The sequence below is a fragment of the Megachile rotundata genome, chromosome 9 (assembly GCF_050947335.1).
Source record: "Megachile rotundata isolate GNS110a chromosome 9, iyMegRotu1, whole genome shotgun sequence".
Taxonomy (NCBI): domain Eukaryota; kingdom Metazoa; phylum Arthropoda; class Insecta; order Hymenoptera; family Megachilidae; genus Megachile; species Megachile rotundata.
This window is the reverse complement of record NC_134991.1, coordinates 9,242,248-9,258,872: the sequence shown is the minus strand read 5'-3', so window position 1 is coordinate 9,258,872 and position 16,625 is coordinate 9,242,248. Positions and strand designations below refer to the sequence as shown.

General features: G+C 30.3%; 1 protein-coding gene and 1 long non-coding RNA gene across 2 annotated transcripts; one reads left to right on the top strand and one right to left on the bottom strand.

The window, feature by feature from the left end:
• Positions 1-31: 31 nt before the first annotated feature.
• On the bottom strand, positions 32-14,046 carry LOC100875802 (uncharacterized). The gene is made up of 9 exons (XM_012292569.2): positions 13,376-14,046; positions 6,313-6,422; positions 4,880-4,975; positions 4,656-4,818; positions 3,179-3,836; positions 2,598-2,985; positions 2,218-2,526; positions 1,674-2,090; positions 32-1,347 (listed from the first exon to the last, which is right to left on the bottom strand). Exons 1-9 carry the CDS (start codon positions 13,415-13,417, stop codon positions 927-929), a joined length of 2,604 nt encoding a protein of 867 aa, XP_012147959.1. The 5' UTR covers positions 13,418-14,046; the 3' UTR covers positions 32-926.
• LOC143265153 (uncharacterized) lies at positions 13,962-15,090 on the top strand. Its single transcript, XR_013039347.1, has 3 exons — positions 13,962-14,086; positions 14,527-14,591; positions 14,678-15,090. It is a non-coding gene; the product is annotated as an uncharacterized LOC143265153 (long non-coding RNA).
• The last annotated feature ends 1,535 nt before the right edge of the window (positions 15,091-16,625 follow it).

The window sequence follows — 16,625 nt, the reverse complement described above, 5'->3', positions numbered from 1 at the left end:
AGGAGAATTCATTTAATCCAACTATAAGCAGTAAAATTAAATGCAGTTTATTGTCGTTTCTCAAGCACATCGTTTGAGAACAAATTAAGATACGGTTACTAAGTTAATTATATGTATTTTACAAATTTAAGCTAGGTACTTAATTTTAAATCGAGGTACAGTGAAAGGGTACGAGTTGGTGCAATTAGTATTGTGCAGAATGTCGAGAAATGACGTCGTAGACGAATAAAATTAACGACGTACTATTCGCGATTCAAATACGTTTTCATTTTTGAAATATATCAATAATTTCGCGCGTTAAGTATCAAAGAAATGTTCGATTTAATCGATTTTACGAACTTTTAACTACATAAAATATGAAGATCGTTTTGAACGGATAGTTACTAGTGCTACTATACTGCAGATAATTACATGGGCTTACATATTCGTATTTGCTTATAATATATGATCACAAGGAGGATTTATCCTTTCAAATTAAAAACAATCTTTTCTAAGAAAGTAAACCTTTATCGATATAAAACTCATTAGCAGGCAGTAGGTAAAGACAAATGCAAATAAACGTTATAAAACGTTATAAAAAGTTCGTTAAAAATATCCAGTTAATAAAAATACTGTGAACATTTTAACGATTACATAAGAAAAGATAAAGAATATGCAAAAAAATGAATGATTTTCCCTGAACATATATGTTTAACGGAGCACCTTAAGAAGGTATATTTTAATTTCTTATTGCCTAGTTTATCACTGATACGTATTTTACCTGATATTTATTTTTACAGGAGCCTTTTGATTTATCATTCTGATTTAAAAAACATATTTCGAATTTATTCTTTCGTGATTTGTCTTGAACGGTGCAAGATACTTTAATATCGTCCATTTTGTAATCCGTATGTTATCAATTAGTATGACATTCAAGCATTTTAAGGTTATACGTTTATAGAGTCTGATTTTGTAGCTAGCGACGATGAAGAATGTCTTCTGAGATAACCAGCGAATAACTGCCTTGCTTGATTGAGCACTCGAATAACATTATGCCGACGAACCATTTTATCAAAATGCATTGCCATTTCATTGTAATCCATCTGATTACGCATAACAAAGTCTCTGTGTTGAAGTAGCAAAGTGATGCACAAGAACATAAGAAACGGATTGCCACCACCGAATTCATGAGGCGGAGGTAAAGAACTTTCTCCTAACTGATCTTCGCTGGTTCCGGCTGGAATGAGATTCGTTAGTTCCGTAGCTTCTTCACAATGCTCTTGCATAGGTTGCTTTGTTGGACTTTCGGATACTGTTGCATTTTGATGCCAACCTTCAGTTTCCTCGCTGTCCGAAGCCGATTCTGACCTATATCATTTTTAAATTATTACTTTTAAATACCTTAATAAATATAGGGATGTAAAGGACTTTGAGGTGTAGAAATATAAGAATTACTCTCGATAGAGATCGAGAAATATGAAGATACAAAGAAATATGAAGGTATAAGAATGCAAGGATTTCTATTGGCTGAGAAGTATACGGATTTAACGTTACAGAGCTGACTACAAAGAAAAAGAGCTATAAAGATTTAGAAATACAGGAAACTGTAGATATAGAGATGTTGAAATTTACAAATGTACATCTTGATATAATATACACACATTTCGTATTCCTAGTATAAATTAATTACGTACCTAGTATTGCGTTTAAGTAATCTAATGGGAGTTACAGACTTAACGCCATTCTGGTCTTCCAATATTTCACCATCATATTCGAGTTCTGCTTGTTCATCAGGAGTAGCGGGATGATTCTTTTGTTGCAATGTATGAAGAGGATTTTCCCAAACGAATACATCTGCAGCTGGACTACACCTTGCTAATTCAGTGTCAGTTTCACTGTCAATTAACTCGCTTTCTTTCTTGGAAAGAACGCAATCGCATTGTTGATCGCTGGGTGGCGATGGCCCGAAGACTTGTCGATCGAGTGATTCTAGTTCCAGTCTTAATTCTCTTGTCATTGAAGTAGTCATTGGGAAGAAATCTGTTGGATCGTCTGGAGAACTTGGCTCATCTCTCAACACTCTAATAACTCCGCTTTCGCTCGAAACACGTCTAAATCATGACATAACATTTTGTTACACAACTATTTACTATTTTTGAAAGAAATAAACATAACTCTTTAAACTCAACAATATTTCATATCATGGTTAAGGAAATGTTTATAATGAATTAATTTCACCTTAATTCTGGTTCAGCATCACTCGGTGTTACTTTGCTACGATTTAGACTTGTGAAATTTAAAAATTCGTTTAAATTTTTTACTACTCGAGCACATTTTTTTTCACCATCATTTTGGTCATTACTTTTACTCTGATCTTTGTTAGGTAACGGTAGTTTCTCTTTTAATTCCAATAAATTTACACGTTTAGATTTACCAGCCAAAGAATCTGTACTTAGGCACTTTTCCGTGGATTCTGTATTTCTTCGATTCTTTGCGGTTGTCAAGTCGTTTTCTGGTTCGGAAAACGTCTCGTACGGAGAGCTCGATCTGTAGATAGTGATTTTCATTTTATATTACTATTTCTATTTCAGTGCTTTCATCGATGTTTGCAAAAGTACCTCTTTGAATCTCCGTTAGTTTCGGTTGAACTTTGTAACGAGGGTTCCTCTGTGTTCAGATTCTTTCTTTTTCCAGCGGCGGCGATACTTGCAGAAGAACTTTGTCGCCTGATAGCGCAAACTTTCGTGTATGCATTTTCACGAATATGTTTCACGTTTGGACTCGGAGGTGGTGACGGTGGTGGAAAAGGTACTTCGGCTAGATTAAGTTCTCCGTTTGGCGGTGATGCTGGTAAAGCGGCCCATAGAACTTCAAGCATTCTTAAAGCGTCATCCAAAGCAAACTCACGTTTCATTTCCAACAAAAGCCATCGGTAACAAAATAACAGATCATCTGCTTGATGAGATTTTAGGTAAGCATAGAAATCGGGATCATAGTGCTGCAAACCTTAAAACATATTGGAAATATTTTAATATAATTATAAATTAATATAAAATATTGAATTGATCTACTATTTTAAAAAAAATATAAAGTGTCAACTAAAATACAACTAGTTTCCTTCAGATACAAATCATAGTTATACCAATGGCTTAGTTTTTTATTTATTCCTTTAAACGGTCAAGAATCAAAGTGCATGTACCTTCAGCCAAATGTGCAAATTTTGTAGTCATTGCAATTCCATCGAGCATAAAGTTATCTTTCAATCTTCTCATAAGAGCGCACAAGCATATGTACGCTTGTGCTTCGTCTCGCATAGTAACCAACAAGGGCGAGGCCAGATCGCTCATACCTTGACAGTAGCTAACACTTGGATGATTCAAAGCGTAGGTAGTTAAAATATTGAAAAGGCTAGCTGTGTTCTGATTATCGTCGGAACCACCGTAAAACTTGTGATGTCTATCCGTTCTCAAAACATCTTTTCGCACCATACTTGTAACATACGCTAGATCCCCGACGTTCTGTCCTTTCTGTACCAAGGTTTTCCATCTTTCTCGTAGATTTTGATACTCTTGCGATTTTTTCTTCATGTAATCCATCCTCTCGCGACCAGACATACCCTCTGGATATACATTCAAAATGTGCTTCCAAACCACTTTTCGCAGACTGGGTTCTATTCCACCGAAATATATAACAGCTCTCAGCTCTTTGGGATGTATCACTTGCCCGATAGGATCCAAAAACCGTCGAAATTCTGCGTCCGTTAATGGTGGTCGTGGTGGTTGGGCACCCTGTTGATGTGATGATTCTTCGCCTAAGTTACCCAGAGCACGCTGAACCATGTTCAACGTCCTCTCCATCTGTAAGAAATATTCTAAATTATAGTCATTAAATTTTCCTTTAAGTTTAAGAAATGAAGGGAGATTAACACTGTGACAGTCTTAAAAGTACATTGTCTTTTTGTGAATTTATTATGATGTATGTGTTATATGAAAAATTACTTTTTAGAATATAAAAAACTAGACATACATACTTTTATAAACTTAAAATTGTAACTTTCTTATGTTATGTGTGAGCACATATTAAACAGTGAAACAAATATTTTTTATAAGATATTTGACATGTTTATACAAATGTCCAAACAGTGTATCGTTGAAGATATCACAGTTAAATCTCTTCGACGAACAAAACATAACGTATAATTTCTAGATATTTCTTAAACTTGTATATTTTAAGCCAGAATTTCACTTATTTTTTAATACAAAGAAAATGTATTATAATATTAACAACAATATATAACACAAAGCAATAATTACCTGAATATATAATATTTGTTCGATTCCCATTACAATTGCTTATAATAAAGAACTACTTTACTACTCTAAACTAAAGTAGAATTTACTATGATCTTTAATCTCTTATAGAGAACTAGTTTGATTAAAAGTTCAATGTAATGAAATTTCTAAAAGATATCTGTTCAATTTTTTTTTAATAATACTGTAGTTAAGGTGCTTGCAAATATTATGAATATTTCAAGTTACAGCTTAGTTGAACTGAATTTAACTGGTTGAGTACTTCTGATATTTTGATAGAAAACAAATTCTTCAGCAAAAGATAAATACGACTGTCCGACATGATATAGAACTGTTAGTCGAGTCAAGAAAGTAAATGATACTCGCCTTATTCATTATGAGACCGGGTAACTTAGGCGTCTTGTATGGAAACCCGGTTTCTTGCCGCGTCGACACTTCCTGTACATTCTGTTCCCAGTAACACTCACAGTCGCCTGTCTCTCCAAAGGGTTTCAGGTTCACTTGAAGATACAAATACGGCTCGGAGGCGCTAAAATAACGAGTTATCGGTTATCATTTATAATCTACACGCACCGTTATCTGAGATTTACCTGATGAACGCTGCATCCAGATCCCAGTCGGATAGCAGGAATAAGTATGTTTCTGATCCATAGTCGTCTATTGCTCGATATGACACCGTGAATTCTCTGTATAAATTTTGTAAAATTATAATAAGCAATATTAATAGTAAAGGGCTGTATGTAATTTTGCAACTATTTTAATTTAAAAAATAACTGATACTTTTATTATATTTAGTTTGTTGATATTTTATTCTTGATACAATTTTAAAACATATTTAATATTTAAACATAAAATATGTTTCAAATGACGATGAGTATAACGAGTATACATATATTTTTAAAATTATCTGGAGCTTTTAATGCTACAAATATATTATTATAAAATAGTAAAATAATAATATAGTAGTGAGACGAAAGAGTACAATAGTAGATTAATAAGATGCAATAGTAAATTAGCAAAATAATAAAATAAAATGATAAAAAATATTCTCAGGAATTTTTAATTAAAAGATATCTCGTGCAAAATCTAAACTCAGTCGAACATTTATAAGCGTTCTTAAGTTAAATAAACAGTATGACTCTCCATTATTCTCATTGACACAATTATGAAGATGGATGAAGGAACAATAGAAATCAATATTTCAAGGATATTACAAAAATTGAATAGCTGATAAGTACTTATGTCAAGACGTCGAATAATCGTCAGAAAATACAGGTATCCGGATAAAGTACTAAATGCATTGAAAAATATTCTTATGCTAATATTCCATGCTGGAACAAATCTGGTCTACAAATAAATCAAATAAAAATTAAATGCAATAAACTTAAAACATTATTTATTAGGTTAAAATAAATGGAACATCCTGTATTTTATATGATACAGTAGGAAAAGAAATAATTTTTTTGCAAAAAAAAAAATGCTAAAAATTTCCCAAAACCCCAAAGCTCATTGTTAATATTTTTCAAAGTTTTAAATAATAATTGAAATATTAAAATTCTTAAAATTTAATTAAGATTATTTTATAACTTGACCATTGATAAAATATTATTTATGTTCAGTTAACAAGTTTTAAAATAACTTTGATCAATTTTAAGTAAGTCACAATGTGACGTTCATGCGTCCTCAGGTTTCAAAACACATCCTCCGTTTTTTCCAACACAATAATAATTAAATCGAAATATTTTTCAACAAATTCTATTTCTTTTATATTCATATCAATGTTAATTTAAAATATTTATTTGTTAAAAAACATGTAACATTGCAAAATTACACGTTGAAGTAGCTTGTGGAGGCTTTCCTCTCTTTAGCATAAAAACGTGAGTTTCGTAGATAAACACTAATCATGACATGCTTAAAATAAGTGATGAATGATAGCTGGAGGTTTTCTGTGTTAGGTGTACTCAACATAATATGCTTGTCGATCGCTGGATTTTGACAATGATGATGTACATATATCCCTCACCCTTTGATGTCGAACGCTTTGATGAGTATACTTTGGAGCACTTCGATGGATGTTATCTGTGGATCCACGCTGAATTTCCGGTACTCGGGCTGATGTCTGGTCTCGCATTTCTGGACACAAAAATTTACGATATCCCATCAATTTTATTTCAGCTGAAACGAACATTTCCTTTGATTTCGATTATTTGTTCGATAACATCGAATTAAAGGACGGATTTCAACCTTCATTGGATTATCTTATCTATTGCTTATATCTTGCATATACCTTTTTATACTATTACTTATATTTTGTATTTTTCTGTATTACTATGTAATAGTTTTGTATCTTGTTATTTTGTAGTATTTTTTTGTATTATTGTTTATACTTTGTAGATACTTTTTAAATTATTGTCATACCTTGCAGATTTTATGTTATTATACATATACATCTTGTACTATTATACTATTTGTACTATTTGTATTATTTGAACTATTTGTACTATTTGTATTATTTGAACTATTTGTACTATTTGTATTATTTGAACTATTTGTACTATTTGTACTATTTGTACATCTTGTACATACATTTTTACACCTTACACATACATTTCCATGGCATTATGTACATCCTATATATTTTTAAATATTATTGTTTATATTTTGTACATACTTTTTACAACATTTATTCTGTTTTTTTTTTTCGAAAGTTTCACCCGTTCTTTGTTCTATTTGCTATTTGACTTTTGCTTAAATTATGAACACAACTTTCTACAGATGCATTGTTCAATTCTAAATTGGCAACCCAGCTTTCACAAAAATAATTTTATTTTTGTAAAGTAGAAGGGGATCAGAGTAGAAAACGTTTACAAAATGAATTATGATTACATTTTAACATCCCTACGTGTTTTAACAATTTTTCTATAACTTTTAGGATATATTATTAAGATTATATTGAAATTTTATTTTCATATCATGTATAAAAATTAACTAATATATCATACATTATAAACAGGTGAATTACAAAAATATTTTGCAACAAAATTTTCAAAAGATTTTTAGTTTATTCTATGAAGCTTTCAAGAGACATTATTTTATTCCGTGGAGTTATACTGAATGATTATGTAAATTTCCAATTACGAAAAAGAAAAATTTTTCGAGCATGATTGCAAAAATCTGATTAGGTCATCGCAAAGGTGGTTATAGATTTTCCGTAATTCATTGCGATTCTAGAAATCTTGTAAGCAATCGAGAAAGACTGAAAATGGACGTGACGTCAGTTCTATTGAAACACTGTTCCATTAATCCTGACCCTAAATTGATCGATTTTGATTACTTACACATGGGAGTTCTGTAAAGTGAAGTAATAATAAATCTATGAAACTAATATACATCTTAAGGCTAATCTAGAAATCCTTAAGCAAAACACAGGAAACTGAAACTTTCGTAATGAGTATTGTTACGAAAGACTAGAAATGAAGGTGATATCGCTGTGCAACTGCAGAAAACAAAATAGGTAGTCTAATTAAAAATTCGATAGCTTAAACAACGTTGAGTTCCGTGCAGTTAATACCTTATACGTAATAAGGATTATCAAGGATTCACCCTAGGAATCCGAAGTTGCTGGCGGGTTTAAAGTTTAAGGTCTTTTCAAGGACCATTTTATATCTGCATAAAAGATAGCATTAAAAATACTATCTTTTTTATGGAAGAGGATATTCTGTTGTAGGTTTGAGTACATTTTATTTAGAGTAGGAATTTTAAATAATTTATTTTAAGTAATTTATTAAATGATTAATTGCTGCAGCTAATTTACTAAATAAAAATTTATTAACTAGTTTGTATTAGAGAATTTTTTTAACTAATGGATTACATAATATATTATTTCAATTCATTTATTAAGGATGCTGCAAATAAATAAATAAAATAATATCCTTGTATAAAATAGGAATTAATATTAATATAAATTTGTTATTTATAAAGAATTTCATTTAAAGAATATATATAAGTGATGTTTCAACAAATCTCTATAATTTGTGTTAACAAATACCTATTTATCCAAATTTTGATTATTCCATTGCATAAATTTACATGACGTTATAAAAAGGTTCATAACAAATTAATCTAGTTTCAGAAAAAAATTAACAATCTAATAACAACTACTTTTGATATTATATTACAATATTCAATATTATTTAATAAATAAATTAGTATCATTTTACAAGTGTAACGTAAAATATTTTGAAAATAAATATAAAATTGTTAACAAAGTAAGATAAAATACATAATAATTATTATTGTTAAATACTTTTTTATGATTCAGCATTGTAAAAGTCTAACAAAACTGATAATATTTGGTTACATTTTTGTTTTGCGTTTTGGATACATTGAGTACATTTTGATATTTTAAAGTTCTATAAAATAATATTTTTTAATTAGTAATTCGATCAAGCAACTTCTAATAGAAAGTACATTATTGTAAATAAAATTTCACGTATAAAATTTTATTACCGACATCAGTATGTTAACTTAGATAATTTGATATAGTATGCAAACACAGTGAAACGTTTCCCGACAGAAACGATCGTTGCGAAAGGTTTAATCAGTTAAATTAAATTGAAATCCCCGATGTTCTAGGATTATCTTGGAAGCCTTCGCAAAAAAAACACCGTTACGAGGGACTGGAAATTGATGTACAGTTGTATCTGTTTTACGTAAGTTTGCTATTGTAATTCGTATAAAGCTACTGAATAGCAAAAATACTTTGTGCTAATATGAAAAGAAGTAATGAATATAATACATATACACCTTAGAACACAATTAGTCTGGTGCAAATTTGAATTTTATCACAAGAAATATGCGTCCATAATAAATATTTTTTTATAATAAAAGATATGATGTAATACGTTAAAAAGAATTTCAATGAATACATTTTCAAATTTTTCTTTGGATAAATTTTACATATTTCGAAGTTTGTAATCTTTTTATTATTAAGTTTCAAAAATTTTCAATTCAGAAATTATCAATTTCAAAAATTTGTAATTCAGAAATTTAGAAGTCCTCATCGTTGGGAAATTTAATAATTTGGGAATATGAATATTTGAAAAGATAAAAATTTGTCTTCTTGAAAATTTGAAAAGATGAAAATTTCTGAATTTTTAAACTTGGGAATTTATAAATTTTGAGATAAGGAATTTGGGAATTTTGGAATTTATAAATTTTGAGATAAGGAATTTGGGAATTTTGGAATTTATAAATTTTGAGATAAGGAATTTGGAAATTTTGGAATTTATAAATGTAGGAAATTTAAAAATTTAGAAATGTAGGAATTTGGAAATTTGAGACTTTAGAAATATAGGAATTTGAAAATTTTAGAATTTAGAAATGTAGGAATTTGGAAATTTTAGAATTTAGAAATGTAGGAATTTGCAAATTTTAGAATTTAGAAATGTAGGAATTTGGAAATTTTAGAATTTAGAAATGTAGTAATTTGGAAATTTGAGAATTTAGAAATGTAGAAAATTGGAAATTTGGAAATTTTAGAATTGTACAATTTAGAAATATGGAAATTTTAGAATTTCAAAATTTAGAAATTTAAGTTTTAGACAAGTTGGAAATTTCAAAATTTCCGAATTAGGAAAATGGGAAATATTAAAATCCATAAATTTGGAAATAAATATTAAATAAAGTTTTCTCGCATAAACGTTTACATTCGAATAATGAGAGCCTCTTTCTATATCGCCGTTCTCTAATGTCGGTGTCAAGAATTACTATAACTATAACTTTAAATGTACGTTTCTCGAAACGATGTTTCTTAAAATTGTCTTCCTAATATCATCCAACCTGCTTAATTAATTTGCTACTCTTGTACGCACCTTCATTAATTACTATTATTAATATAGCTCGTATCAGAATCAATTAAAGATCGTAATAAGTATAACCGACAAGAAAACAACGACAAATGGCCGTAGATATAATAACGTTTAATGAACTATGATAGTTCAGAGAAAAATGTAATTTTATTAGCCTACAACAAATCTAAAATAAGATTTACGTTCCACTTGTTAATTCAACTACCACATGTTACATAATTATAGTTCTAATCATAGTCATTTTGACTTTGATCAGAAGCATCGATCTAATTATAACGTTACCCTAATTCGTCGTGAAGTTGTGATGATTTAACGTCTTTCAGTAGGAGAGGGTTGATATAACCACTATCATAACTTACATGTATGTAAATAGAACATGGAACCACGTATCAAAATATACATCCTATATTTTGGCTGATACATTTGATTTCTTACTTTTGATATTAAACTATTTATTGATATTAAATTATTTTTTATATTTTGGATATTAAACGAACACGGTTGAATTAAAAATGTTTTACAATAACCTTCAGTTATATATTTAAAGATTATGTTAACAATCTCTCAAAAATTAGATAGTATTACTGACAAGAGTATTAAATATACAATTTTTGAAAATTATGTTAGAATGTGCATATTCCATATTTTAATTTTTTCTATTACTCCTGTAAAAGATTAAACCAAAATGTCAAATTTCATCTAAAAATATATTTCTAAGTTCTGATTCTTTTTTCAAATAATTGTCTTTTTAGTTACTTTCTAATTATCTCATTTTTTGTGTCTCTAATTACTTTCATCCTTTTAGCTTATAATTTTGGAAAAATACATTATAATATACTGAGCACGTAAACAGTGACACTTTCTCTTAATTGCATGTATTTAGGAAGTATTTCGTTATCAGCGTAAATTAAACAATCTTTGTACGATTAAATTTTGGCAATCCTTTCGTACTGCGGATTATGCGGTTTCCGGTCCTCTCTCAAAATTAGGTCATTAATCTCCTCAATGTTAACTGAACCGTAAACTGAAAATAACGGGAACAAAATCGATTATGCTTTCCGCAATGTAAATGTAAGAAAAGTGAATAAATTATACGGTAAAATGCTAACAATAATTATGTTTAATAAATATTTTGTTTTATTTAATATTGTGCTTTTATTCTTATAGAAATGAGTAGTAGATCAAACTAATGAGCTAACAATTTAAAAAACAAATGTAGGTAAAAGATTATTTTACCACTTGCATGTGGTTGTGAAAAATTAAATATGTAACCTAAAAAATGTCCAAATTCTATTTTTAATCTGTACTTTTAATTTTCTAAATTTTCAAATTTTAAATTTCTAAAATTTTCTAAATTTTCAAATTTTATATTTCTAAAATTTTCCAAATTTTCAAATTTAAACAGTGGAAGCTTTCTCCCTTACGTCGCCATTTTGCCTGAAAATAGCGCACAAAGTAGCAGTAAACATTCTACAGAGTGTGCAAGCGTGCATTATATTATTTTATACACAGGTATTCAAATTCGACCCGAAATTTGATCGTAAACAACTGCAGGAAATTTCCCACAAAAACGTGAACAAAATTTAAATCTTTTAACGATGTTGACAAATGATAACTCAGCATCTGTACGTAAAAACTGCCATGCTATGTCTTAAATATAGACATCGAAATATGTACGTACAAACTTGCAAAATGTACGTTACGGTCGTTTCTAATTGGACGTTTCTATGGCAGTGCTGCAGAAATGAATATTCGCAAAACATTCAGAGGAATAACGACGTTCTAATTATTTTTACAGAACGTTGGTTACTCCAATTACTGAAGGCAATGCGTTTTTGAAGGATGTTTGCTTTCTTGCGAAATCACGTAAAACTTTCTATTCTAATCATGAAATATGTGATACCGAAACGAAATTTACTTTATTTTTTGACAATAGATATATCAATTTTATGGATTGAATCTTTCTGTAGAATGCACCAAAAACAACGTTCTATAATTACTTTGAATTCGAAACTGATTATATTCTATTTAAAAAAAAAATGATTTAAAAAATGTTATGTCATGAGTAACAGAGTAATGGATTTTTAAACACATGTTTAGTTATAAACAACAGATATGATAATATTGATAACATATGCAAAGACTGTACAGTATTTAAGTAAACTTTTGAAAACTGTACACAGTTTTTGAAAAATACTAGCTTAAATGAATACAGGTTAAATATCACATATTAGGCAATATAACAGGTGGTAATGTGATGCGAGATTTTGTAAAGCCAATTAACAAGCGGTGATATAAAGCGAGTATGTCCAACGCGAAACTGTAATGGCAATATAGCGCGAGGCAATCACATAGCAGTATAACGCGTGGTAATATAATAAAACTAAACAACTATACAACACACGGTAATATAACGCGAGTTTGTATGGTGATTAAACGCGAGGCTATATAATACACGAAAATACAGCGCAAGACAACGTGAAATAGTATAACATATGATAATATAATATATTTATAAAATACGTGGCAATAAAACGTGAAACTGTTCAATATGGCTATATAAAACGAGGATATAAAATGCGAAGTTACATACTACGTGTAGTAATATAACGCGAAGTTACGTACGATAACTTAACACGAAGTTATACGTGGCAACATAAATACAAACTATACAGTGTATGGAAATATAACGCGAATTATTCAACGTGTGGCGATATAACGTGAGGCTACAACCCATTGTATGTATTAATGCTATTTATATTTATTTGATTCGCTCAATGAATACTATCACACTTAATTTGCAGTGACCGCGTTAAAAAAGATTGGAAAAAGTAGAATGTTCACAAAAGCTTCTTTTAAGGATCATCTAAATGTACATTATACAGATACTGTACATATAATATAGGGATTTCTTGAATGGTGTCATAAAAATAAATTTTATTATTCTCCACAACGTATCAAATAGTGCCTTTGTCCGGTGAACAACTTGCACACCTACACCCGGCGACCCTGAATATATGTGATAACAACAAAAAATAATTGTTTGCCTTGTTGATAAGACCAGTTTTAACGTCCACAGTTCGGTCTACGCAACATAACACTAAAGCATTATCAACCTAAAAAATAATCTACGATTTCATAAACAAATAGTCATCATCATTTATTATAATAAAGATAAAAGATCGCAGTTTAACATTGAATTATAAAAAACTGTACCTTTACTTTGACACGGACGGCCTCTCTAGGACAGCCGAACATGATTGACGTTGATATGCAGGCTCTTTCGTGTACTCGAAAAGGACGCTCGATAATTCAGGAATATTCCAAACTCATTAAAATCTGCACCTCTCCGGGGACATTCTCGCATCGAACGAAATTCGACATTTTCGTATTTGACAGGGAAATAATTTTGTGAGGTTAATTTGTTTCGTACGGCGCAAAGCGATCCTGCTCACAGCTTTCACTCCTCTGGAAGAGGAGCATCCTTTCACCAGAACACTACACCGTACCTCCCGAAGAAATCGAAGTTTTCCAGCATGCACAAGTTGACACTTCACAATAATCCTAACGATTGTTCACGGTAACGAAGCGATCTATATTTTATCGGCTGTTGATGATAGCACGTTTCAAGATGTTAAGAGATAATTGCTCGGACCGTTTCGCGCCTTCCTGGAGATTCGACTGTGAAGATTTGCCGTCACCGTGACATCATTGACACCACCATGCTCCTGCAGCTGGTGTTTGATATTTGAGACTGTGTGTCTCTTTTTCCTGTCAAAATCACTGACACTGAAAGAGATCAAGAAGCGCCGTTTCAAAACGCGATAGGCGAAACAAAGACGGACAGAATAGCTGAACGAAAATTGGCGTTAGATTCGTGCAATGAAAGATAGAAAGAGCAAGAATGAGTGAAACTAGCGACTTGAAGTAAGCAGCGATTGATACTAGATTTAACCATAGACTTCGCGTTCCGTGATAGGAGTTAATGCCGACATTAATAAGAGAGAGCAATAGATGGGGTAGTTGTGTCTTTTTCTGGAACGTGGCATCGTATTCGATTTGCGCATTTCGGCTAACTTCAGTAGAGTCACTGTAGGTCATATACACGGTGGACAAAAAGAATGTGTCAATCGGGACAAAATGATGAAAGGCCGATTAATAACTCATTAAACAAGTCACATTCGGTTACCATCAAATTCTCAAACAACAATAGAATTTTAAATTTAAAATATTTATAAAAAAGAAAATATATTTGTTCAAATCAAGCACTGTATTGATTTTTCAACAAGAGGATCAGTATTTATTCAGTATGTTCCTTTATTTCGTACTACTAGTATATACATTCAAGTGCAAATCTGACTTTTCAGGGGAAAATGGCAACTGAGGTATACAGGTTCACGTTTTGGCACGCTTTATGCCTAATTTACAACAGGTATTTTCGTAATCGATAAATAATAAAATTTTCGCAAGTATATGCTTTCAAAAGTAGTTTGTTTTATCGTGTATTTTATGTTTTAGAAAAGTGATTCCAGGAACTACATCAGAATGAAAGGTAATGTGTCCTTATGTTTGAGTTTGACATTTAAGTTTATATATATGACGAAATTACCATAGTGATTTTATACGTAAAAGCGATGTAAAAGGCAATAGTTTACTATAAAGTACTTAATTTGAAAAGGTTGAAGCATTTAGGACATTTTCTTCTTGCGCCTATTTTAAAATTTATATTTTCCCGCGTATTGTCTAGACGCGACTAGCGCTATCTAGTACATGAGCTTGAAATTATTTAGAAGAAAATTTGTTGCTTTTCTTATGTCATTCCCTATATTATCGACGTGATACAACACAAAATCCACATCATCGGACCCACGAAATATATTGCAAATAACATAAAATTAATATAAATAAACATATAGTGAATATATAGCATATTAAGCAATAAAATTAATATTAATTAAATTTTTACGGAAAAAAAAAATGGAACCAGTGGCGCCATCTCTTCGGCGAACAGGGTGAACTACGCATGTTTAAAACGGTAGTTTAGTTAGTTCCCACACGTTGCCGCTAGATGGCGCGACGTGTATCATTTTCATAGAGTTTGTCTCCCTATATTTTCATAATCAATAAATAATAATTTTGCAAAATAACTGATTTTATTGAAATTGATTCGGAATTTAATTCTAATACGTGTTCTTGAATTCAGGTTTGATTACAGAATGAATAGCGAACAATATTGCTTTTTTGAAATTGAATATGATCAACGGCGATAGATTTAAACATTAATCATTTGTCAACAAGTACAAATAGAATTCGTCATGATCGACGGCTTGATAACAGAACTTTTCTTGACCGACAACTCTGACGATCACCACATTCTCTGTTCAGTTCAATTAATATAGTCGATATTATTAGCTTAATTGACTATAACATGAATCGAATTACATTGAAGTTCAAGACCAATTAATTCCAAATTGTTTTAATTTTAACTATTATCAATTTTTAACCATTCGTAGGCTAATCTTAATTACCATTAGGGTTTCTGTGTTATGTGTCGCCATCTAGCGGCGGAAAATGAGAACTAATTAAACTACAGTTCCAAAAGTGTGTAGTTCACCCTGTTCGCCGGACAGATGGCGTCACTTGTTCCAATTTTTTTAAAATTCAATTAATATTGATTTTATTGATTAATATGGTATATATTTATCATATATTTACTTACATTGATTTTACTCTACTTGCAATGTATTCTGTGAGTTCGAAGATGCCGATTTTGTGCTCAGAACAATTTGCACCCTATATTGTATCTCGTCGATGATGTAGAAAATGACACAAGATAACAGACTTTAATTTAACTCGCTAAAAACTGTTATCACAAATATCTTCTTTTGTAAAAAAGGGTTTATTTGTAAAATTTGGTCGATTTTGGTGCATGATGGTTTTCCGATGGTTCGACGAAATCTTAAATTTCGGTAAATGCGCGCGCCACCGCCAAATGGCGCCAGTAGTGCAATTTTAGGCAGCGCGCTTATATTTATACATTTAAAAAATATCTCAAAACGAGACATTCAGGATATATTAAACTTTTTAGATTGATTCCTCTACAATAAACAGTTGGTTTTATATATATTTTACAAATTAAATCATTACGATACTTTAATTATCGATGTTCATTTAAATATAAAATTTAAATATAAAGGAGCGAATTATTATCATTTATTCAATCATATTAACGTTAATTAATGATTTTCTGAACATGTTACACTTCTGTATCTCATGTTTTGATCTCTTAAACATTTGGGAATTTGAAAATTTATGAATTGTGGAAATTGGAAATTTAAATAACTGTGATTTGAAAATTTAAGGATCTGCAAATTGAAACTTTGAAAGTTAGAAACTCTGTAAACTTGGAAGTTTAAAAGTTCAAGGAATCGACGACTTACAAGTTTGAAAACTTGAAATTGTAAAA